A 26,703-nucleotide genomic window follows, 5' to 3' on the forward strand; every position below is an offset into this window, starting at 1 on the left:
AGCTCTGGTAGCGTAGTGGTTACGAATCGGGCTGCGAACCACAAGGTCAGCAGTTCGAAACTACCAGCTGTTCCGCGCGAGAAAGATGAGGCTTTCTGCTCCCGTAAAGATTTGCAGCCTTGGAAACCCTGTACAGGATCGCTATGAGTCGGAGATGACTCTACGGCACTCAACAACAACAACATATGCATGTGAAAGTTGGACAGTGAATAAAGAAGACCATAGAAGAATTGTTGCATTTGAGTTAGGTGTTAAGAAGAATGCTGAGAATGGACTGCCAGAAAAACAAACAAATCTGTGGTAGAACAAGTATACCCAGAATGCTCCTTAGAAGCCAGGATATTGAGACTGCATCTCTCATACTTTGGATATGGATCAGTGGGGAACAGTCCCTGTAGAAAACCACGTCATGCTTGGTAAAGTGGAGTGTCAGCAAAAAAGAGGAAGACCCCCAAGGAGATGGACTGGCACAGAAGCAGCAGCAAAGGGCTAAAGCCAAACAACTATTGTGAGGATGGTATAGGACCCATCAGTGTTTCAGTCTGTTGTGCACAGGGCTGCATCTTCAACACGACAGAGTTAAGTTAGAAACAATCATGAGATCATTTAATCACACATTCTGCTCTAATAATTGGAAACAAAAAAATTTTACTTTTGAGCACTGTTGCTGTTATTAAGTGCCATCAAGTCTATTCCGACTGATAGTGAGTGACCCTATATGGGGTTTTCAAGGAACAGCTGGTGGTTTGAACCAATGACCTTGTGGTTTGTAGTCCAGTGCTTATTCTATAGTGTCACACCAGAAGAGAATGCAAAGTTATTAAAACATCTTAGACATAACTAAACACCTTGAAGGAATGAGTCACTGGACTGGGGGCTCAAGATGATAGCCTCAGAACACAGAACAACAAGGCCAAAGGGCATAACCTAGTCCACCAAGACAATGTTCTAATACCTTCCTTTGGTGACTAATGCAACTGGAGTCCTAGTGTGGTGCTGTGAGTTAATGCGGGGGAAGTGAAAAGTTGGTCTGAATCAAAAAGTTGGCGATTCAAGCTCATCAGCTACTCCTCGGAAACCCTATACATGGTTGCTATGGGTTGGAACGGACTCGACAACACTGAACAACAGTAACAACAAGGTACAACTATTGTTCTCTTTCAGTCTGGAGCAAAGAACAGTGAAGAAACTTGAAGGCATGTGGAAACAATTAGCCCAATGAACCATGCGAACCTCAGCCTCCACAACTCTGAGACCAGATGAACTACCTGGTGCCTGGATACCACTACCAACTGCTCTGAAAGGCATCATGATTACCAGGTTCTTGATAAGAGTGGGTGAAAAATGTGGAATGAACTCAAAATCATAAAAAAGATCAAACTTACTGGTCTGACACACTAGTAGAATGCCTGAGACTATGGCCCTTCGTCACACATCAGGTCTGGAACTGAACTCATTCCCTGGTTGAATTTTCAGCCAAACAATACACATGTCTAGAAGATGAACAGTAACAATAGGGAGGCCTGCATTCCTTAGAACAATCAAGCACAAGAGATCAAAAGGGCAGCACTTGCCCATGAAGTTTAAAAGGCAGGAAGAGTTAGGAATGCAGGAGTAACAGAAATAGGAAACACAAGGAAGAAGTGGGATAAATGATGTTACATTGTTAGGAATGCAATCAATGAAATGAAGCAAAATGTGTATGAACTTAAAGGAAAACGGATTTTCTCTGCAGAACACCCAATTCGCAATAAAAAGTGAAAAAGCATAAACAAATAAAATTACTAATTTAATGCAATGGAAATTATTTTTGTTTTCTTGACATTGAGATGTAATCCATATTGAAGGCTGTGCTCTTTGATCTTCATAAGTAAATGTTTCAAGTCCTCTTCACTTTCAGCAAGCAAGATTGTATCATCTGCATATTGCAGGTTGTTAGTAAGCTTTTAGTAGACCATTTTTAATGTGAATCAGTCTTAATTGTCCTTCACAAACCTAATTTATTTTAGATGCAAACACTGACAGTTAATGTAATCACTATCATGAGATTTAGTGCACACTAAAACAAAAAGCAAACTCACCCTATAGCTTAAGCATTTTGATACAGACAAACAACAGTTCAACACAGAAACGTTTTCATATATTTCATTACTTTTGTATCTGGAATGAACAAGATCAAAAGAAAATTCTGCTCACCAATGAGCTCACCAAGGAGCTCTGGTAGCGTAGTGGTTACGAATCAGGCTGCGAACCTTAAGGTCAGCGGTTCGAAACTACCAGCCGCTCCGCGGGAGAAAGATGAGGCTTTCTACTCCAGTAAGGATTTACACCCTCAGAAACCCTGTACAGGGTCACTATGGGTCGGAACCAACTCGACTGCACTTAACAACAACAACAAATGTTTGGTTAACAGTTTATTTTAAAAGACATTGTACTTAATAAAGACTGTGAGGTTCTAGAAGTCCAATATCAAATAATTCTAAACCTAAGACTTACTATATTCCAAAGGACCTAGCATATGGATGGAATGGTATCAAGTCACTATTTGCTAACATCAAATTAAAGTCTTCTAACTGAATATATTCATAATATATATTATCTACATCTCTTCAAGTTTTGTTTGTTTATTTTAAAATATATATACTATTTTGGTATTTTTCCCCAACAAGCTCCAAATTTTATTACAAAGGGTAAAACAGAATTTTCAAATACAAATGCACTAATTATGGAGTTTAGGTTAAGAAGGAAACAGTAAAATGTGTATTAACAAAATATGGACTAGGAAGAAAACTTGAAAATAAGAGTTGGCAAATGCTAATACAAAATAATGGAATGTGGTAATTCTGTTGGATAAGCATTGGACTGAGAACCACAAGGTCAAGGGTTAAAACCCACCAGTCATTCCATCAGAGAATGATGAGGCTTTCTATTCTCGCAAAGATTTACAGTCTCAAAAAGTCAAAATAGGGTCACTATGAGTTAGAAACAACTTGAAAGCATTAAACAACAATATAAACAAGTATGATGCAGGACCAGGAAGTGTTTCATTCTGTTGTACATAGGCTCACTGAGTCAGAACTACCTGTACAACAACCTAACAAAACAAGCAATACGTATAACATAAAAGATTCAGGACCTGGAAATAAGACAGGAGAACAATTTAAAAAGCTAAACTTAAAAATCATCAGAATACCAACTTTCTTATGTACCATAAAACTCACTAAGTGTTTTACTAGTTATTATGTAAATTAAGCTAATAACACTGAAACAAAAGATACTGAAGAAAAGAAAAAGTACCCTAAACAGGTATGCCTCACTTCACTGAATGTTCTTGTTAAGTGGTATTGATTCAGTTCTGACTGATAACAACCCTGTACAGGTTTTTGAGGAGTGCCTTATCCTACAGCACAACACCAGAACGCCAAAAAAATGTATGCACACCTGTTGATAATTTAAGAAATACAATTCAGGCTTTTTCATTCAGTTGAATTCTCATAAACTGTGATGTTTGCCAAACATTGTACTAGGTCATGACATCAATTCTGGTAAAATAGAACCAGTACTTATTTTTCACTATAATACACTAGAAAATAAAAATTCAAATAGTTAGCTTAAATACTGTGTTGCAAAATTTCACTTGTTATGTATGTGTTAAGTCTTTAAGTGGATAAATATCATGTGGCCATGATTTTAAAAAATAATTCTAATTGCTGTTTGAAATTAAGAATGTTTTATAAAAAGGAAATGAGGACAAACTGCTACAATTTGATGAACTTGACCTATACTCATGGAGGTAGTAACTCAAAATACCAACAGAGAGGGAAGAAGTCTTCACATCAAGCATCAATGCTATCCCTTCTGTATACAGGGTAGATAGGGACAGGCAAATTAGACATTGGCTACCCAAAACAAGGGGAGATAAAGGCACTAAGTGACTGGTTTACAAGATTTAAAAAGGGAGTTAAGTTTAAGAGTATGTAGTGGAAGACAAGAGACCCCCTGAATAGTTTTCATCTTCTCTAGATGGGTCTGGTAAAATGAGCTAGGGATAAGATTCTTATGATTCAGTAATAACTTATATCATGACTAATTGTGACTGTCACAATTTTAAAGGTCAAAGTTTTTTAACAAAAATGGGGGAGTAATTTTACAGTCCAGAAACAGAGGACCCTAAGACCATCAAGGGAGAAGAGCACAAGCAGAATGCAGGGCCTTATTCAGAGAAGCGCCGACATCAGAGATGGAGGCAGAGATTGGGACATGGAGAGAGGGAACAGTTGAATAATCTAGATTCATGGAAAGAAGGGACTAAGAGCTGGCGGCCAGGAGGCAAACCTGCAGAATGTGTCCTTTGGTGGTTTAAATGATTATATATTCCTGAGTGTTTAAAAAAACAAGAAAGAGCTAAAATGAATAGAAATACTGTTAACTGATGGTACATGCAGGGGATTATAATCATTGTAAATGAAACAAAGTATATGAGTTGCTGAATGTAAAACTGATGATTTGCCCTGTAAACTTCCACTTAATTCACAAAACTTTAAAAAAAAAAAAAATCTTCCAAGTTTTATTCTTACAAATAATAGTAAACTCCTCTCTGATTGGCAGGAATGGTTAAGTAAGCCCAGTTTAATTAGTACAGATCTTTGATTCCTTCTTACATGACATTAATGCCTAAAAGTTATGATTTTCCAAGTGTCTAGGAATTTCATCTGTCAGTATTGTGGTGACTTGCGTGTTGTGATGTTGGAAGCTATGCCATCAGTATTTTAAATACCAGACAGAAGACCACAAGAGTTATGGGATGACATCAAGAACACCATACAGAAAGAAAGCAAAAAGTCATTAAGAAGACAAGAAAGATCAAAATGGATGTCAGTCGAGACTCTGAAACTTGCTCTCCAGCCTAGAGATGCTAAAGCAAATGCAAGAAATAAGGAGGTAGAAGAGCTGAACAAAAAATTTCAAAGGTCACCTTGAGAAGACAGTCAAATATTGTAACAAAATGTGGAAATATCTGAAGTTAGAAAACCAAAAGGGAAGACCACACTCAGCATTTCTCAAGATAAAGGAACTGAAGAAAAAATTCAAGCCTCGATTTTCATTATTGAAGGATTCTCTGGATAAATTATTGAATGATGCAGAAAGTATCCCCCCAAAAAATGGAAGGAATACACAGAGTCACTATACCAAAAGGAAATGGTCGATGGTCACCTGTTTTAAGAGGCAGCATATGATCAAGAGCCAATGATACTGAAGGAAGACGTCCAAGGTACACTGAAGGAATTAGCAAAGAACCAAGGCACCAGGCATTAGGGAAGACAAACTGAAATCTTTCAAGAAAGTTGAAGTGGCACAGGAGGCGCTCACTCATCTAATCCAAGAAATTTGGAAGGCAATTATCTGGCCAACTGACTGGAAGAGATCCACATTTGTGCCCATTCCAAAGAGAGGTGACCCAAGAAAATACGGAAATCATCGGACAGTATCTTTCATATTCCATCTGAGTAAAGTTTTACTAAAGGTAATATACAGAAATGGCTGCAAGCCATATATTCAAACTGAATTCAGAAGGGCATGGAACAAAGACATCATTGCTGACATCAGATGGATCTTGGCTGAAAGCAGAGAATACCAGAAAGGTGTTGACCTGTGCTTTACTGACTACGCAAAGGCCTTCTATTGTGTGGATTATGACAAGCTATGCACAACATTGAGAAGTATGAGTATTCTGGAACACTTAATTGTGCTCATGAGGAATCTGTACCTGAACCAGGAGGCAGCTGTTCAAACAGAACATGGGAACAGTGAATGGTTTAAAATTAGGAAAAGTGTGTGACGGGGTTGTAATTTTTCACCATACTTAATTCAACCTGTATGCTGAGCAAATAATCTGAGAAGCTGGGTTATATGAAGAAAAATGTAGCATCAGGATTGGAGAAAGACTCATGAACAACCTATGATATGCAGATGATACAAACTTGCATGCTGAAAGTGAAGAAGACTTAAAATACTTACTGATGAAGATCAAAGACCACAAACTTTGGTTATGGATTGCATCTCAATGTAAAAACAAAAATCCTCACCACTGGACCAATAAACGTTCATATCAATGGAGTAAAGACTAACATTGTCAAAGACTTCAATTTTTTTGGATCAACCATCAACATTCATGGAAGCAGCAGCCAAGAAATCAAACGGCATACTGCATTAGGCAAATGTGCTGCACATGACCTTTTAAGTGTTGAAGAGCAAAGAAGTCAGCTTGAGGACTAAGGTATGCCTGACCCAAGCCATGGTATTTTCAATAACCTCATATGCATGCAAAAGCTGGACAGTGAATAAGGAAGATTATAGAAGAATTGAAGCATTTTAGTTATGGGTTGAAGAAGAACAGACAGATCTGTGTTGGAAGTACAGCCAGAGTGCTCCTTGGAGGCCAGGATGGCCAGACTTCATCTCTCATACTTCAGACATATTGTCAGGAGGACCCAGTCACTGGAGAGGGATATCATGTTTGGTGAGGTGGAGGGTCAGAGAAAAGAGGAAGATCCCCAGCGAGATGGATTTAGATTAGCAAAGTGGCAGCATCAATGGGCTCAACAATAGTGTCAACAATAGTGAGGTTGGCCCATGACCGAGCAGTGTTTTGTTCTGTTGTTGTGTATAGGGTCGCTATGAGTCAGTACCGACTCGATGGCAGCTGACAACTGGATCACCCATGGTGGGCAAATTTCAGTAGAGCTTCCAGACTAAGGCAGACTAGAAACAAGGAGAGGCAGACAACTTCTGAATGTTCAGCCACTAAAAATCTTATGAATACCAGTGACACCTATCAGATATAGTGCCAGAAAACGAAAACATTATGAGTAATACCAGAATATTGTCAGATATTAGTTCCAGAAGATTATCCTCTTAGTTTGGAAGGCACTCAAAACACGCCTAGGGAGGAGCTGCCTCCTTAAAGTGGAGTGGACCATGTGAATGAAGTAAATCTTTCAGGACCTTTATTTGCTGATCGGGCACAACTCAAATTGAGAAGAAACAACTGCAAACATCCATTAATAATCAGAACATGGAATGTACAAAATTATGAATCTAGGAAAACTGGAAGTTGTCAAAATGTTATAGAAAGCATTAAGATCAATATCCTAGGCATTAGTGAACCAAATGAACTGGGTATGGAGATTCTGAATTTGACAATAATATCTACTAAATGGAATACTGGTATGGCTCTATGGGATAGAACATTGGACCACAAGGTTGGTTTAAACTACATGGTGGGCAGCTTAAACTCACTAGCCGCTACTTGAAAACCCTATGCAGGGTCACTATGAGTCAGAATCAACTCGACTACACTTAACAACAACATTCCAGAAATGACAAATTCAAGTGGAATGGTGTAGCATTCATCAAAACATACATTTCAAAAACTATCTAGAAGCAAAACACTTCTGTGATAAGATAATATCCGTAAGTCTACAAGGAAAACCAGCTGAGAACATTATTATTGAAATTTATGCACCAACCACCAAAGCCAGTAATGATGAAATTGAAGAATTATACTAACTTCTTCAGTCTGAAATTGATCAAACAGGTAATCAAGATGTACTGATAATTACCGGTATTGAAATAAGAAGGCTGGGAACAAAGAAGAAGAATCAGTAGTTGGAAAATATGGCCTTGGTGGTACAAACAATGCTGGTTATCTTGCATGCCAGAATTTTGCAAGACTAATGACTATTCGTTGCAAATACTTTTATTTAACCAACATAAAAGTTGACTATACAACACATGGATCTTACCCCGATGGAATACAAAGGAATCAAACTGACTACCCCCCAGTGGCAAGACACGGTGAAAAAGTTCAATGTCATCATCCAAAACAAGGTTAAGGGGCAACTGTGGAACAGGCCATCAATTGCTCATATTCAAGTTCAGGCTGAAGCTGAAGAAAATGAAAAGAAGCCCATGAGAGTAAAAGTATGATCTTGAATATATCCTACCTGAATTAGCAAATCATTTCAAGAGTAGATTTGATGCATTATGCAAACGACTGAAGATCAGAAGGGCTGTAGGATGAAATCAAGAACATCATACAGAAAGAAAGGAAAAGGTCACTGAAAAGACAAGGAAAGAAATGACCAAACTACATGTCAGTTTTTTTGCTCTGAAATTTGCTCTCCAGCAAAGAGATATTAAAGCGTCAAGAAGAAAAGAGCTGAAAAGAAAATTTCAAAGAGCAGCTCAAGAAGACAAAGTATTACAATGAAATATGCAAAGACCACGAATTAGATAACCAAAAGGGAAGAATAAGCTCAGCATTTCTCAAGCTGTTAAGAACAGAAGAAAAAGAATTCAAGCTTCAACTTGCAATACTGAAAATTCCTGGTCTGGCGCTGTGGGTTAATGCACTGGACTGCAAAGTCTGTTTCAATCACAAGGTAGGCAGTTCGAGCTCACCAGCAGCTGCCTGGAAACCCTATACAAAGTCGCTATGGGTTGGAACTGATTTGTCAACACTTTACAACAACATGGGCAAAAATGGCAGCAGAAATGGGCTCAAGCATACCAACAATTGTGAGGATAGTGCAGGACCAGGTGGTGTTTCATCCTTTTGTCAACAGGGTAGCTATGGGTCAGAAATGTCTCAATGGCATCTAACCACAACGGGCAAATACTAACTGATGCAGGAAGCATCAAAAGAAGATGGAAGGAATACACAGAGTCACTGTAACAAAAAGAAATGGTCAGTGTTCAACCATTTCAAGAGAAAGCCTATGATACTGAAGGAAAACGTCCAAGCTGCACTGAAGGAATTGGCAAAAACAAGGCTCCAGGAACTTAAAATTCATGAACAAAGTGTACCTAGACCAAGTGGCAGTCGTTTGACTAACAAGGGGATATTGAAGGTTTTAAAATCAGGAAGGGTGCATGACAGGGGTGTACTCCATCACCATACTTCTTGTTGTTGTTGTTAAGTGCCGTTGAGTCGGTTCCGACCCATAGCGACCCTGTACAGGGTTTCCAAGGGTGTAAATCTTTACGGGAGTAGAAAGCCTCATCTTTCTCCTGCGAAGCGACTGGTAGTTTCGAATCGCTGACCTTAAGGTTTGCAGCCCGATTCGTAACCACTACGCTACCAGAGCTCCTTACTTACTCAGGGCTGTAGTCCATCACTATACTCAGGGCTTACTCAGGGCTGTACTCCATCACCATACTTATTCAATCTGTTTGCTGAGCGAATAATCTGAGATGCTTAATTATATTAAGAAGAATGCAGCATCAGGATTTGAGAAAGATACATTAACAACCTACAAAAATATGCAGATAATATAACCTTGCTTGCTGGAAGCAATGAGAACTTAAAATACTTAACTGGTAAAGATCAAAGACTACAGCCTTCAATATGGATTGCACATCAAAGCAAAGAAAACAAAAATCCTCACAACTGGACCAATACACAGTATCATGATAAAGGAAGAAAAGTTTGAAGTTATCAAAGACTTCATTTTGCTTGGATCCACATAAACAACACTAATGGAAGAAGCAGTCAAGAAATCTGATGATGTATTGTATTAGGCAAATCTGTTGCACAAGACTTCTTTAATGTGTTCCAGAACAAAGATGTCAGTTTGAGGACTAAGGTGTAACTGACTGAAGCTGTGGTATTTTCAATAACCTTATAAGATGTGTAAATTGGACAATGAATAAGCAAGACCATAGAATTGATGCATTTGAGCTATGGTGTTGGAGAAGAATACTGAAAATACCATGCAGTGTTAGAAGAACAAACAAATCTGTGTTGGAAGATAACATCCAGAATGCTTAGAAGCCAGGATGTGGAAACTTCGTATCTTCGTACATGTTATTAGGAGTGATCAGTCTCTGGAGAAGGACATGATGCTTGGTAAAGTGAAAGGTCAGCTAAAAAAATGAAGACCCCTCAATGAGATGGATTTGCACAGTGAAAGCAGCAATGGACTCAAGCTACAAATTAAAACAATTGTGAGGAAGGCACAGGATTAGGCATTGTTTCATTCTGTTGTTCGATGACACATAACAAGAATCTGAGAAAATATTTAAACTATGTTTCCCATCTCAGAATCATACAATGAAGGTAAGACACTAAGAGTAGCATAAATTCAGGATCAGTATTTAAAACTCAATAAGAAAATTAATCTAGTCAAAGGGCAGTCCTAAAATATAGTCAGAGTATACAAGGTATTTCAACCTGATAGAAACTACAGAAGCATTTATTGACCTTTGCTGATGCCAAGCATTAAGTATACATTTCCAATGAGAAAACAAAAAAAACCTGTAAGGTTAATTACTATAATTTTCAAGAACCAACTAAGGCAGGTAAGTAATGTACTCCTACTCTCTGCGTACTGTTCCCAAGAATCATCCGTGATCTGACCAGGATCTCTCAGGCACTCTCTTCCGTGACTTTTACAGCTGCCCCCAACCTAGAGCTGTCCTCTAAAAAACAATAAATCTAACTCCCTAATTAACATCTCCACTTCTAAGTGATCTTCCACATCCTCTCTAGTTGTTACTCAAAGCTCATTCTCCAGTTACTCGAAGCTCATTCTCCATACTACAATTCAGTCATCTCAAAGAAGAAATCCAGCCACTCTCTAGCTGCCAATTTACTCTTAGGCTAAATACCAAAATTCCTAACATTGCCAACCAAGTCACTAAGAATCTAGTCTAGGCTCTCAAGTCTATTCCTGTAACTCATCTCCCTTCAGATTTGAGGGATGGAGGTGAGAGGTAGCAACAAACTGTAGCTTGTAGGTCAACTGCAGACTGCCACCTGTTTTTGAAATGTGCTTTATTAGAACACAGCAAAACTTCCTCCTCTACATATTGTGGCAAAAGTGATTGCTTTTACATTACATCGAGCAGTGTGCCTGACCTAGAGACTGTATGACCCATCACCAAAAGTCTAAAATACATACACAAACCAAATCCACTTCCATGTAGTAGACTCTAACTCATGAACACTCTACTGTCCAACATGCCATTATTACCTTGTTAATTGCTGTCTAGTCGGTTCCAACTCACAGTGACACTATGTAGAACAGAACGAGATACTGCCCGATCCTGACCATCCTCACACTTGTTTTGAGCCTAATGTTGTGGCCATAGTGTCAATCCATCTACCTGGGGGATCTTACTCTTTTTCATTGACCTTCCACTTTACCAAGCATGATGTACTTTTCTAGGTACTAGAGCATTTAAGAGCAAGTTTCAGAGTCTCTTCTGGAATCCAGTTTGGTCTTTTCTTTCTCTCCTGTATTTTTAATAACTTTTTGTTTTCTTCAGGTGTGACATTCCTGATCTCATCCCATAACTCCTCTGGTCTTCTGTCATCAGCACCAAATCTGTTCTTGAGATAGACTCTAAATTCAGGTGGGATATGCTCAAGGTCCTCTTTTGGCTTGTACCAAATTCTCTTAAATTTCTTTCCTTCCAGTCTGAACTTGTATATTAGCAATTGATATGATCTTGTTTGGGCTGATGGTATCAAATTTCTCCATCCTCTTTTCCCATTCATGCAGTCAATTTGGTCTTCCATCTAGTGAGGTCCATGTGTTGTTGAAAAGATATTTGTAATTAGCAAGACACTGATCTTGCAAAATTCTATCATGCCATCTCCAGCATCATTTTTATTACAAAGGCCACATTTTCTAACTACTGATTCCTTTCTCTTTGCTTTCAATTTGCGCATCCCAATCACCAGTAATTTAGCAACATTTCTTGATTGTATGTTTGATCAATTTCAGACTGAAGAAGGTGGTTGTTGTTATGTGCCGTGGAGTCAATTCTGACTTATGGTAACCCTGTACAGGGTTTCCGAGGCTGTAAATCTTTACAGGAGCAGAAAGCCTCATCTTTCTCCCACGGAACGGCGGGTAGTTTCAAACTGCTGACCCTGAGGTTAGCAGCCCGATTTGTAACCACTATGCTACCAGAGCTCCTTGAAGAAGGTGTTAAATTCTTTAATTTCATTATCACAGGTTTTAGTGGTTGTTGTATAAATTTGAATAGTTTTATTAACTGGTCTTACTTGTAGGTGTATGAATGTTATCAGATTGTACTTCAAAACAAATCTTGAGACGTTCTTTTTGATGATGAATGTGACGTCACTTCACTTTGTTATTCCTCACGTAGTAAAACAATGATTGTCATTTTCAAAAAGGCCAATACCTGTCTATTTCAGCTTACTAATGCCTAGTTGGAGCCCTGACATTGTGCTATGGGTTAATACGCTGGACAGCAAGGTTGGTTTGAACCACAAAGTCAGTGATTCAAGCTCACCAGCTGCTCCCTGGAAACCCCATACAGGGTTGCTATGAGTCAGAACTGACTCAACAACACTTACCAACAAGAATGCCTACTTAGTTCTATTTCATTTCTAACAAAATTCATATGTAGGATAGTGGATGCTTATCAAATTGAAACACAAAACAACTTCAATGAATGAAGTACAGCTTACACTATGAAAATAATTTGAAAATTAGAGTGCTCTAGTCATTCTGTACTGATTAGAAGGAAAAAAATATATAATGTGGACAATTGTAAAAACAATGAGCCCTGAAGACAATTAAGACATTTCATTGTGTACATATAAACACAAGGGGTTACAAAAAGTTCATGGGGAAAAATAAAATGTAAGAAAATGTTCTATAAAAGCAAGACAACTTCGTGGAGCTCTAAAAGTTATGAGACTATGACTTAAATTAACTCAAAGATTAAAAGCATATGTGACTCAAACCCAACTGACTTTAGTGAAAATGAGGAAAAGACTGGTACCAAATTAAAAGAGGTATAAATGTGTACAGAGTAGAATCTAATATAAATATGGAAGATGAAAATCTAGGTTAGCTCCCATTTGTCTCTGTGGTTAGGAATAATAAAAATTAAAGACAAATTATTGTTATCTATGATGCCAACAATTGTACCACTAAAAACAAAACAAAAAAACTCTGCCACTTAAATTATGACATACCATCAATTGTTGTTGCTGCTGTTAAGTGCCGTCAAGTCAGTTCCAACCCATAGTGGCCCTGTATAGGGTTTCCAAGAAGCGGCTGGTGAGCCTGAACCACCGATCTTGTGCTTCAAATGACTTTGCAGTCTGGCGCATTACCCCACAGCGCATAACTAGGACTCCTACCATCAATTGTTAGACACATCCAAATTTCAGAGGTGAAGGTGAAACTAAATTGAATTTTATAATCATGAAATATGACTACAGAGGACAAATGAGGGGTGAGGAATTTGAATTCCATTCAAGCTGTATTAATGTTCAAATCAAGGAGTATTATAATTAATAAAGTCACTGGATTCAGGGAGTATGCTAAAATTTCAGAATATAAATCTTGCAATTTCCTTCCCCTCAAGGTGCTAATAAATAAGAATTCATCATAAAAGAGCTGCTGTTGTTTTTAGGAGCCATAGAGTCAGTACCGAATCGGAGCGACCTTACACACAGCAGAAGGGAAACACTGCCCGATCCTGGGCCAACCTCACAACTGTTGCCACACTTGAGTCCAATGATGCTGCCACTTTGTCAATCCATCTCGCTGGAGGTCTTCCTCTTTTACTCTAACCCTCCATCCTAAGAGCTATAGTTGTTGTTGTTAGGTGCCAATCTAGTTGGTACCAACTCATATCGACCTTATGCACAGCAGAACAAAAACCTGCCCGATCCTGGGCCAACCTCACTACTATTGCCATGCTTGAGTCCATGAATGCTGCCACTTGGTCAATAAGAGCAAATATTGAGTCACTGAAATACTCTGCTTTTCAATCTATGATTTCACTAGGGTACCTTTATCAGAGGACTTGAAATATTTACTTATGAAGATTAAAGAGCACAGCCTTCGATATGGATTGCATCTCAATGTCAAGAAAACAAAAATCCTCACCACTGGACCAATAAACAACATTCTTATCAATGGAGAAAGGATTGAAGTTGTCAAGGACTTCATTCTTCTTGGATCAACTATCAACACTCGCGGAAGTAGCAGTCAAGAGATCAGACGACGTATTGCACTGGGCAAATCTGCTGCACAGGAACTTTTTAAAGTATTGAAGAGCAGAGATGTCAGCTTGAGGACTAGGGTGCGCCTGACCCAGGCCATTGTGTTTTCAATAGCCTCATATGGATGCGAAAGCTGGACAGTGAATAAAGAGGATCGTAGAAGAATTGATGCCTTTGAGTTGTGGTGTTGGAGGAGAATACTGAGGGTGCCATGGACTGCCAAAAGAACCAATAGATCTGTTTTGGAAGAAGTGCAGCCAGAGTGCTCCTTGGAGGCCAGGATGGCTAAGCTTCGTCTCTCCTACTTTGGACATGTAGTCCGGAGGAAACAATCGTTGGAGAAGGATGTCATGCTGGGTAGGGTGGAGGGTCAGAGAAAAAGAGGAAGACCTCCAACGAGATGGATCGGCCAGGTGGCATCATTGATGGACTCGGGGGTGGCAGCGGTGGTGAGGTTGGCCCAGGATCGAACATTGTTTCGTTCTGCTGTGCATGGAGTCGCTATGAGTCGGTTCCGACTCGATGGCACCTGACAACAACAACAACAACAACCTTTATCATAAACAAGTAACCCCAAAGGAATAAATTTTTATGCAAACTGATCACTGCAGTCAAATGATAACAAATTTTTTAAACTTAGAAACCTACCCAATTTTTATAGATGGTAATTGGCACACTATACAGTAACTAAAATTTCATTTGGAAAACTATGCGGCTATACAGCAAACACTTATGACAAAGTGAAAAATTAAAGTAGTATATGTGCATTACTGTTGATGTTAGGTACCATCAAGTTAATTTTTGACTTATAGAAATCCCATGCAACAGAAAAGAACTGTCCCCAAAGGGTTTTCTAGAAGCCCTAGGCCTGGCAGTACAATGGTTAAGTGTTCAGTGGCAAACTGGAAGGTAACAGGTTTGAAACTACCAGAAGCTCTTCAGGAAAAAAGACTTAGTGACCTGCTCCCATACAAGTTACAGGGTAAGAAACTCTATGGGGCAGTTTTACTTTGTCATACTTCAGACATACTATCAGGAAAGACCAGTCCCTGGAAAAGAATTTCATGCTAGGTAAAGTGGGAGGTCAGCGAAGAAGAGGAGGAACCCCAATGAGAGGACTGCCACAGTAGCAGCAGCAACAGGCTCAAACTCAGAAACAATTTTGAGGACTTTCTGTTGTGCATAAGGTTAACATGATTCGAAATCAACCTGAAAGCACCAAACAACAACATAGGGTCGCTATGAGTAGGAATGGATGGACTTAATGGTACATAACAATCTTTACAGTAACAATTCGCCAACTCTTTTTCCTGTGAAATTTCTTGGGTGGAGGGGCTCAAATAATCAACCTTTTGGTTAGCAGCTGAGCATGAAACTGTTGCACCACCACAGTACTAAACAAAAACTAGGTAAAACTCGGATTAAGATTTAGAGGATATATCAATTGATGCCTTTGAGTTGTGGTGTTGGAGGAGAATACTGAAAGTGCCATGGACTGCCAAAAGAACCAATAGATCTGTTTTGGAAGAAGTGCAGCCAGAGTGCTCCTTGGAGGCCAGGATGGCTAAGCTTCGTCTCTCCTACTTTGGACATATTGTCCGGAGGAAACAATCGCTGGAGAAGGATGTCATGCTGGGTAGGGTGGAGGGTCAGAGAAAAAGAGGAAGACCCCCAACGAGATGGATCAGCCAGGTGGCATCATTGATGGACTCAAGTGTGGCAGAGGTAGTGAGGTTGGCCCAGGATCGAACATTGTTTCGTTCTGCTGTGCATGGGGTCGCTATAAGTCGGTTCTGACTCGATGGCACCTGACAACAACAACAACAACATCAATAACCAAAAAATATGTGTGTAGTTACACAAATATGCAGCACATCAGCAAATATGTGTATGAGTATGAATGTGTGCAGACAGATGCATCTAGACATATGTACACACAGGTATGATGTGTGTACATATATACATATTCATATAAATAGTAAGTCATATATGAGACAGTTACAGATATTTTTGGAGTCCTGATGTGGTGCTGTAGGATCAGCCACTGGACTGCTAACCACAAGGTTGGCAGTTCAAACACACCAGCTGCTCCTTGGAAACCCTATGAGTCAGAAACACTGTGAGTCAGAACTGACTTGACAGCACTTGATAACAATGGACACGTTGTAGACATAGCCAAAAAGCTCACAAAACTGATTTTTTGAGTTTGAAGTCTTAGTTCCATAGTCTCATGGGACAACTCACTTGGTGTGATATAGTTCATAAAATGTATATTCTATATCTCCTCTGGTAGTGTAATTGTTATGAAGTTGGCTGCTAACCTCAAGGTCAGCAGTTCGAAACTATCAGCTGTTCCTCAGGACAAATATGAGGCTTTCTGCTCCCGTCGATTTACAGACTCGGAAACCCTGTACAGGGTCGCTGTGAGTTGGAACCGACTCCATGGTACGTAATCACCACCAATGTTGGCAAGTAGTATCTGATGTTGTCAAACGCCGTCGAGTCATCGATTCCGACCCATAGCGACCCTGTATAGGGTTTCCAAGGAGCAGCTGGTGAGCTTGAACCACTGACTTTGTAGTTCCAATGACTCTGCAGTCTGACACATTAGCCCACAGCGCCACACAGTCTTTAAAACTTTCAAGTGATTATCTAAAATACAACATACCAATGTTATGAGAGAGACAGAAGAAAATCAAAGACTTAGAACCATGCCTCATCTATCTGGACACCATCAGAAGAAATGGTATTCAGCTACCACTAGCAACCATCTTGATCAAAGCCACAATCAATAGATTCAATCAAAAGAATTAATATAAGGGTGGAAAAATGTAGAACAGAGCTCAAATTCTGAAAAAGTCAGACTTACTGGAATGGGTGAAACTAGAGAATTTCCTGAGACAACTGTCCTGGGACACACTTTAAGCTTTACATCAAAATTACTCCCTCATATCACCACCTACCCAACAACAGATTGACTTATAAAGACTATCACCTATAAGTAATGTGCTCCTTCAAAATATCATCTATAGGAAACCAAATGTTCAAAAATTACTCTAAAGCAAAGATGCTTAGAAGGTAAGGGGGCAAGGAATCTAAAGTACAGGAAATGTTATAACCAGAATGGAATGAATAAAAATAATGACACATTATGAAAAGTTTAATACCACTGAATAGTTGGTGTCAAAATTGTTAAACAGGAACCTAATTGGCTGTGTAAACGCCACTTAAAACACAAAAAGCAAAGAAAATCCATATACATTTAAAGGACATTACTGGAACAAATGACAAAATCTGAAGACAGTCTACAATTTAAATAGTATCACATTTTCTAACTTTGTTAATTGCAGCATGGCTATGCAACAGAATATTCTTGTTCTTAAGAAATGCACTCCTAAGACTCAGAGAAAAAGCAAAACAAAACACAAGTACACACAACACTTCTGAAACAAATGAGGCAAAATATAAACTAGTAAATCTGATTTTTTTTGTTATTAGGTGATAAATGTTAGGTAGTTTTTATGTTATAAACATACTAAGACAAAAATTCTAGCAGTGCTGTATAGATGGGTGATGGTGGTGGGCCACTAAGTCAGTTCTTACTAATAGCCACACTGTATAGGGTTTTTAAAGAACTTTGGTCCAAACCAACCTTACAGACCAAACCGACCTTGCAGTCCAGTGTTAATCCTACAGGGCAACACCTGGACCCCATAGATTATAAGAATAGAGAGTGAGAAGAAATGCTGAAGTCATTTACTGTTAGTAGCATGTGTTGTGAGTTAAGAGGCTGTTGTTGTTATGTAGGATCCAACTCATAGCGACCTGCACAGGGTTTCTGAGGTTGTTACTCTTCACAGGTACAGAAAGCCTCATCTTTCTCCCATGAACAGCTGGTAGTTTCAAACAGCTGACCTTGCGATTCACAGCCCGATTCATAACAACTACGCTACCAGAGCTCCTCACATGCCTACATTTAAAAGATCTGTTTATGATAAAATAGGGAAATACTAATGCTTGGTGGTGGTGGTGGTGGTGGTGGTGGTGATGTGCCATGGAGTCAGTTCCAACTCACAGAGACCCTGTACAGGGTTTCCGAGGCTGTAAATCTTTATGGGAACAGAAAGCCTCATCTTTCTCCTGTGGAAAAGCTGGTAGTTTCGAACTGCTAACCTTGCGGTTCGCAGGCCGATTCGTAACCACTGCACTCAGACTAATTAATATGATGGAATCTATCCAACGATGGGAGTCCTGGTGTGGTGCTATGGGTTAATGCGCCAGACTGCAAAGCCATTTGAACTGCAAGATCGGCAGTTTCAAGCTCACCAGCTGCTCCTTGAAAACCCTATACAGGGTCACCATGGTCGGAATCGACTCGATGACACTTGACAACAACAATCCAACTATAATGGATTTCTGGTGTGGTGCTGTGGATCAGCACTGGACTGCAAACCCCAAGGTTGGCAGTTCAAACCCACCAGTTGCTCCTCAGAAACCCTATACAGGGTTGTTATGACTCAGAACTGACTCGACAGCACTAACAACAATTCAACTGTAACAATCAGACATTTGCTATATGTAGGAAAACTATAAGTTTATTCAAAGATTATAGTAATTTTTATTTGGACTTGATAAAATCCACTGTTACAAAGACGAACACTACAGCCTTCACTGATAAATTATCAAGGTTAGAATAAAAGCCTACTGGATGTTCTCTTGGACTCCTGGTGTGGAGCTATAGGATCAGCACTAGACTGTGAACCACAAGGTCAGCGCTTCAAAGCCACAAGCTGGTTCTAGGAAACCTAATACAGGGTCATTATGAGTCAGAACTGACTAAACAGCACTTAATAACAACAACAGATGTTCTCTTGGAGTCCTGGTGTGATGCTACAGGATAAGCACTGGACTGCTAACTGCAAGGTCAGCAGTTCAAAACCACCAGCAGCTCCTTGGAAACCATACACAAGGTCAACATAAGTCAAAACCAATTCAATGGTACTTAACAAAATGTTCTGCTTTCTTAAGATAAAATTCTTGAAGAAAAGCTTGTGTACAGTTATGTGCCAATAATTGTGCCAATAAGTGAGACTGCTAAAATACCACTATGAAAAACAAAAATTCTTAAATAGAACTTTAATATGTTATTTATCTAACATACATATTTAGATTCTGAATCTTAGTATCATTAAATAATTGGCTGCTGAAAACTTGCTATCTGTTCAGAATTCTGTAAATTTTAGAAACCTTTCTGTATGCCTTCACGAAGTATACCACTATCCACAAAATGAAATTTGTAGGACTATAAATTATTATTGTTTGGTTGCTATTATTAATATCCTTGACTAAGACAGGTGTAACAAATCAATAATGCAAAACTGGTAGCACATAAGAAAAAAACAGGGAAAACAATGCTTACAAACACACTGATTTTTAGTAAAGAGAACACAACACATGTAGAATTCCAATTTTTATGCTACATGTGAAATCAAACTCGTACTTCAAATAAGATGAACTACACATAAACAACTCACAAAATAATCAGATAATTACAGAGAGCTGCTAATTATTTTTACTAAATACAGGATGCCTAAATTCTCACTGATGATCCATTATCATAAACAACATATTTTTTTTAAAGCCAAAAACAAACATCTTTATAAATGCCACTGCCCATAAACTAAACTTACCTTTTTATCTTCTTTTCCTTTGTGTGTTTTCTTCTTCATTTTCTTGTCATCTAACTCCTGGTCTGAAGTGATTGCAGGATTATCAATACCACCTTTCCAAGTTTCGACAGGAGAAAGAAGTGGATCTTCTTCACTTCCACGATGTCTTCCTTTTCTTTTTGTTTTAGAAGTGGTGAAAGCCTCATCATCACTTGCATCTGAATGTGTTCTTCTATAGTATGATTTGGCTTTACTAAACAAGGTTTTAGATTTGTATTTGTATTTTGAAGGCCTTCGTTCCCCATGACTTTTTGAGGTTCTGTCAGAAAATCCATTTTCTTCATCTCCTTGGGTATTAGTTACAAATGAGTTTCGGATTTTAATAATGCGATTCTGACTATCATCTGGGACAACATAAATCTCATCAGAATAGCCCTTCTGTTTGAAAATTGTGTCAATGGGTTCAGCATAGTTATCTGAAGGATCCATATCTTCAGGATGTGCCATAGGCACACGGGAAGTCTGTTTTCTTGGATTTTTACCAATACCAGCTTCAATCGTTTTCAAAAGGTTTGGATCCAGTTTCTTCACATTTGTCTTAGGTACAACTGGTTTAGGTTTAATGGGTGGAGGCACTTTATGGTTGCGTTCATGGTCATGACAGTTTGGAGTGCTATGAATAGGATATTCATTTCCTTCCAAATCTAATCTATATCTGGATCGGTCACTAGGAGTCGGGAGCAACTGTACATCATCCCCAATTGGACTATAAGGAGGAGGTGCTTCTGTGTCATCATCTGAATCAGGGTAGTTGTTATAAGGAAAACAATCTCTGGGAGAAGGCAGAAAAACATCTTCACTTTGATGTGTTGATTCCCTTGTAGTATCAGACAAATAGGAATTTTCTATCATATTTTTTTTCTCTAGAACATCACTAAAAAACAGAGTAAAGACCTCAGTCTGCCTATGATACTGAGATAAAGAATACAATGCTGTAAATTTAGCAGTGATCTCTGTTGCTATATGTTCTCCTTCCGTCATTAGCTCCTTGATGGCCTCATTTTCAAAAAAATCTGCTTGGCTATCAGTAACTGCCACCAGCTGTACAGGAATGGTGTCCTGAACTTCTGACAAAAATGCTCGAAGCATTCCCATTGATGCTTTCCGTTTGGCAGAGTAAACTAATATATATCCATGAACAAGTTCATCTTTCCTTACTCCAATTGAGGAATGGTATGATAATATTGTGATCTGTATTCGCCTTCTTTTTTCACCAATAATTTTATCAAGCATTAGGGAATTATTTTGTCCAGCTTGAGCAGCACTACAAGAATGAGAATCAAGGAAAGGTGAAAGAATAAGATCCACACTGAACGGATCACCACACATGGCACACATGACAATTCTCAAGTCAGCTTCTGATATACCCTTATTGGTGGGGACTGGACTCACCACATCCAAATTGTGTTTTACAGATTCCAGTACTCCTCTTAGGGCTTGCTTTACTTGGGTTTCATTAAATTTACGAGGATAACTACCAGCAGGTACGTCTACAAAAGGACACTGTAATTTATTTGCCAACTGCTGTCCTTGGTGCCTGAGAATTGGTAGACTCTTACTAATGGAATCTCTCTGATTAGCCAGAATTAACGTAAATGGAAGATTAGCCATGTATTTATCTTTTCTGATCTGAGAAGCTTCAGTTCTTATTTTTCCAATAAATTCCCCAATGAAATTCAGTGACTCAATGGAATTAAAAACACAGAAGCACCCATGTGGCTTAAAGGCGGTAGTCCATAACTGACTTAAAAAGTAAGGCGATTTGGCATCAACTGGTCGAAGATCAAGTTCATAAATTTTTCCATCTAAGGCATACTCATCATCAGTAGATTGTGTCCGTATTTCATTTCCTAGTTCTTGGGCAAGGCCATCTTTTCCAAAAATGAAAAGGTTAACTTTATCTATATTGGTACTATCATGATACAACCGTAAGCGGCCATGATCCAATTGCAAAAGACTACTGGCAAGTAATTGTTCCACTTTAATGTCAGTGCAATTTTGGCCACTAAGACATGTTTCTTTAGTGGGGTGATAAACAAATCCTATATGCTTAAGAAGAAGAGATTCCCTATCAGGAGCAAGTTTCTGTAAAGCTTTATATCTAGGTTCTTCACTCAGAACTGTATTAATTTCACTCATTTTATCTGAACTAGGTGTTGCATTGAGATCTAAATCATAAAAAAGTTCAGAATGCTCAAAAAGCATTTCTTGAAACTCTTCTTTGGCTTTTTCAACTATTTCTCGCTGATGCCTACCATATACTTCTTTGCTATCAGCCTCAGTGATATATTTAAAGGCTTCATCCTCCATAACAAAGCACATAACTTCCTCCCATGGCTGTCCAGGTGAAATGAACTGAATTTTTTCCAAAGTCTTTTTGAACTTTTCCTTCATTTCTACCCTCCTCTTCTCTGATATTAGATGTTGTACATGGTTCTGATAGACTTTTTCAGCTTCTAAAGTGCTCAGGAGGTCAAATGGAATCCGTCTATCGTTAATTTTGTCTATGTGGTCAGTTTCATCCCAAGGTGTTTTTCTAGCACCACAAAACATAACTGGAAATCTGCTCTCTTTTCCATTAACTTCAAAACTTCTGACTAATTTAAATGTTCAGTCTCTTCTAGATTTGGCAAAAGAGTGTTAAAAGCTCTTGGTAAAGTATTTATATATTCTTCTCTCCTTTTTCTAATATGTTCCTGTTTAAGTTGTTCTATATGCTTTGAAAATGTATTTCTGGCTTTTTTTGTTCCCTCTAAATTGATGTATTCTTCATAATCAGGATGATTTTTAAAAATTATTACTAACAGTTTTCCAAGTTGCATGATAATCTCTCACAGTTTGCACAAGTTTCTCAAACTTATCTGTTGCTGTAACAACAAGTTGTCTCTGTGTTTTATAAGCATCCAAATAGGGAGTAATTTTAGGCTTGCCACGAGTTTTATCCAACATTTGTACCAATGCAGTGAAACATGTCTCAATGTTGACATTAAATCGTGCTGATGTTTCCACTACAAGAAGGTTCTTTTTGTTAGAAGCAAATGCCTGAACTTCTCTCAGATAGTGATCCACACATTCATCACATTTAGTTGCTGCTATTATTACAGGTTTTTTTGATTTTGATAGCTGGACAAAAAGGTTATTTACAAATTTAAGTTGATCATCAAACTTCCTATTGCATCCCTGACTTACATCAATGCACAATAAAAATCCATCCACATTGAGCTTGCCTTCAGGCATTTGCTTCTGTTCAAAGTCTTGTTCCAGGCCTAGCTGATCAGTGCAAATGTACATCAGTTTTTCTGCTGACTGCAATTTAGTGGCAGCTGCACGCTTTATATACGGTTGCAGATTCGTACTCCGATGAGGCAAGAAAGTCTGATCATCTATGAACTCTGTCTGTTCAATGACATGAATCTTGCATTCTACTCCATCTTCACTATTTTGTGTTATGTCACCCCAGTATAAAAAGTGATCATTGTTTACTACTCGTCCTTCAAAGTCAATCGTGCTAAGCACAGAAGTATGCTCTGGATAATATTCATCTGCCTTTGAGCATAAGAATCTATTGCACAAACAAGATTTTCCAACTCCACAGTTACCTTTGTCTTTCTCAGTCCCAGAAAGTCCAACTACACTGATGGTATAGGATGGGGGACGAGGCTCTCTGTTTTTTGCCATCATAACTTTCTTCGCATGTCTCTACATTCATAAATGTAACCAGATATGCTTCTCATTCTGAAAATAAAATCATCTCAAAATACAGAGCCCATATTTCAGAACAATATTTGGTTCTTTGTATTTCCCTCATTTCTGTGCAGAAAGGTCTTCAAAATCATATGCTTCATCTTCCTAGAAAGGGAAGAAAAGGACAAGTCTTAATCATGAATTACATATATTGAATTACACATATTAAAGATGCTCTCTCAAAACAGCATCATACAACTTAGCATCTTTCTATGTCACATGAATTTTAAGTAATCACTGTAAACTTAAGATTTATCTTACATGACCTCAACACTTACGGCAAACCTATAAAAAATAAAATAATTAACTGTAATGTAATATCTCACATACTTTATATAGTTATTGTTAGGTGCCATCAAGTCGGTTCCAATCCTAGGCACAACAGAACCAAACAATGCTTGGTCCTGCACCATCTTTACATTTATCCTTGAGCCCGTTACCTTTATAAACCAAATACCCATTTTGCTTCTAATTACTGTTTCTTATGAGTTAAAAGAAACAACAAGTTCTTTCCCCTTCTTGCCTTTCATCTGCCTTCTGTGACTGAAGACTATGTTTGGTGACAGCTAAGATGTACTAGTTCCCTTAACAACTCCCTCACAACTTTCAAAAAAAACAAACCACAACCTGGGTCTTATTGAAGGATTTCTATATTCCTCAAAAACTGTTCCCAAAAACGGAATTTCATATACCTTTAATAAGATTTTAAAATTCATAAAAAAAGTTAGGTTTTAGTAAACTCCTTTGAAATCTATCATATCTTAAGTCCCTAAAACAATTTAGAATAGTCAACAAGTAAATAAAAATAAATAAAAACAGTTAGTACAAACAAAATGACAGCACTTTTCAAACTGTTTGTTTTCAAAGAGTAGTGTGGTGGTGGTGGTTATGTGCTATGGAGTCGGTTCCAACTCATAGCGACCCAGGTACAGGGTTTTCGAGGCTGTAAATCTTTACAAGAACAGAAAGCCTCATCTTTCTCCCACAGAACAGCTGGAAGTTTCGAACTGCTGACTTTGCAGTTCACAGGCCAATTTATAACCACTACGCTACCAGAGCTCCTTCTGATAGCGTGGTGGTGGTGGTTATGTGCCATGGAGTCGGAACCGACTCACAGCGACCCTGTACAGGGTTTCCAAGGCTGTAAATCTTTACGGGGACAGGAAGCCTCAACTGGTAGTTTTAAACTGCTGACCTTGAGGTTTGCAGCCTGATTCGTAACCACTACGATACCAGAATGGGCTGCTAACCTCAAGTTCAGCAGTTCAAAACGACCAGCTGTTGTGCGGGAGAAAGATGAGGTGTTCTGTTCTGCTCCTGCAAATATTTACAGTCTCGGAAACCGTACACAGGGTCGCTTTGACTTGTAACCGACTCCATAGCACACTACCACACCATGATAAAGAACAAATGTTTACGTAAAATCTGTCACACTAATTTTGTAAGAAGCAGTAACAAGAAAATTCAAGGCGCAGCTTTTTATTAGCATCAATATGCATTAAAAAGTATCTTAAATCCAGACCACCACCACCACCCCCCGCACAAAAAAAAAAAAGACTTTAATAAACACAAAGGCAAATAAAGAAAAATGAGAACCTCCCCTACCCCAATTTTTGGCTTCTGCACTGACCTCAACTGAAAGAAAATTTGTAAGAGTCATGATGTGGCGCTGGTTAATGCGCCAGACTGCAAAGCCATTCGAACTGCAACGTCAGCAGTTCAAGCTCCCCAGCTGCTCCTTGGAAACCCTATACAGGGTCGCTATGGGTCGGAACCGACTCGACGGCACTTAACAACAACAACACACTGTAGGTGGACTGCTAATTGCAAGATTAGCGGTTCAAACCCATCAGGCACTCCTTAAGAGTAGCCAAGTCAAAACCAACTCAACAAACGGCACGAACAACCTGTGATGCTGTAGGATAAGAGCTGGAATGCTAACCACAAGGTCAGTGGTTCAATCCCACCAGGTGCTCCAAGGAAGAAAGATGAGGCTTTCTGCTCCAATAAAAATTTAGTCTCAAAACCATATTCAAGGAAGACATATGCCAGAAATAACTCAGCGGTACTTAGTAATTCTTCACTTATGGACTACCTAGTTATCCAGCATTTCACATTTACAACAACAGTAAAAATCTACTAGACTATTTTACACATTAATGAATGTCAAGGTACGAGGGTAAAGCTGGCTGTGATGAATAAAGTTATGTGACAACTTGACTGGACTATGACTCTCAATGGTTTGGCAGTCACATAACGATTGTTGTTAAGTGCCATAGAGTTAGTTTCAACTCACAGTGACCCTGTATAGGGCTTCCTAGGAGCAGCTAGTGGGTTTGAATTACCAACCTTGCAATGTTAGAGCGCCACACCAGGACTCCACATAATTATTGGTGTTCTCAAGTGCCTTTGAGTCAATTCAGACTCACAGAGACCCTGTATAACGTTTCTGAGGAGGGACTAATAAGTTTGAACCACCAACCTTGTGGTTTGCAGTTCAGTGCTACTCCTACAGCGCCACACCAGGACTCCACATAGTGATCGCTGTTGCTTAGCGTCATTTAGTTGGCTGACTCACAGTGACCCTGTAATAGAGTTTGCGAGGAGTGGCTGGTAGGTCTGAATCATCAACCTGCGATTATTAGCAGTCCAGTGCTTATCCTACACTGCGCCACACCAAGAGTTAATATTTAAGCTGATTTTTGGGACCATGGAAAACTGTTGAAGGTTTATGGCAAATAATGAGATCAGATCTGTGAGTTCTCTGGAAGCATTAGGTACAATAACTAGAAAAAAGCAAAGGAAATTGGGGCGGTTCCTTTTTTTTCTTTTAATAAGCACAACTTTTAAAATCTTAAGCTGGTCAATTGACTATTTTCATTTAACACTAAGCTTAACATTCTTTACCTAAATAGCATAAAAGAACACTAGATAACTTTTTAAATGAATATTTATAGAAAATAGTACATTAACTAGGTAGCAAAGTTATATAATAATAATAAAAAGAGAAATATATAGTAAAGTACTGGTGTGGCACTAAGGGTTAATGCGCTAGACTACAAGGTTAGAAGTTCAAACTCAACAGCCACTCCTCAGAAGACCTATACAGGGTCGTTACGAGTTGGAACTGACTCAACGGCACTAACAACAACAACATACACTAATAATTAAAAA

At 38.7% G+C, this 26,703-nt stretch overlaps 1 protein-coding gene across 1 annotated transcript in view; it reads right to left on the minus strand.

Moving 5' to 3' along the window:
* The window catches only part of LOC102818324 (rho GTPase-activating protein 5-like), a 63,155-nt gene extending 39,689 nt beyond the window's left edge, over window positions 1-23,466 (minus strand). The window contains 3 exon segments of the mRNA XM_006835361.1: window positions 19,747-22,322; window positions 22,325-22,577; window positions 22,579-23,466. Of these exon segments, the coding sequence (XP_006835424.1) occupies window positions 19,747-22,322; window positions 22,325-22,577; window positions 22,579-23,466 (3,717 nt within the window).
* Between the last annotated feature and the right edge of the window lie 3,237 nt (window positions 23,467-26,703).

Source organism: Chrysochloris asiatica, unplaced genomic scaffold (assembly GCF_000296735.1).
Source record: "Chrysochloris asiatica unplaced genomic scaffold, ChrAsi1.0 scaffold00017, whole genome shotgun sequence".
NCBI lineage: Eukaryota > Metazoa > Chordata > Mammalia > Afrosoricida > Chrysochloridae > Chrysochloris > Chrysochloris asiatica.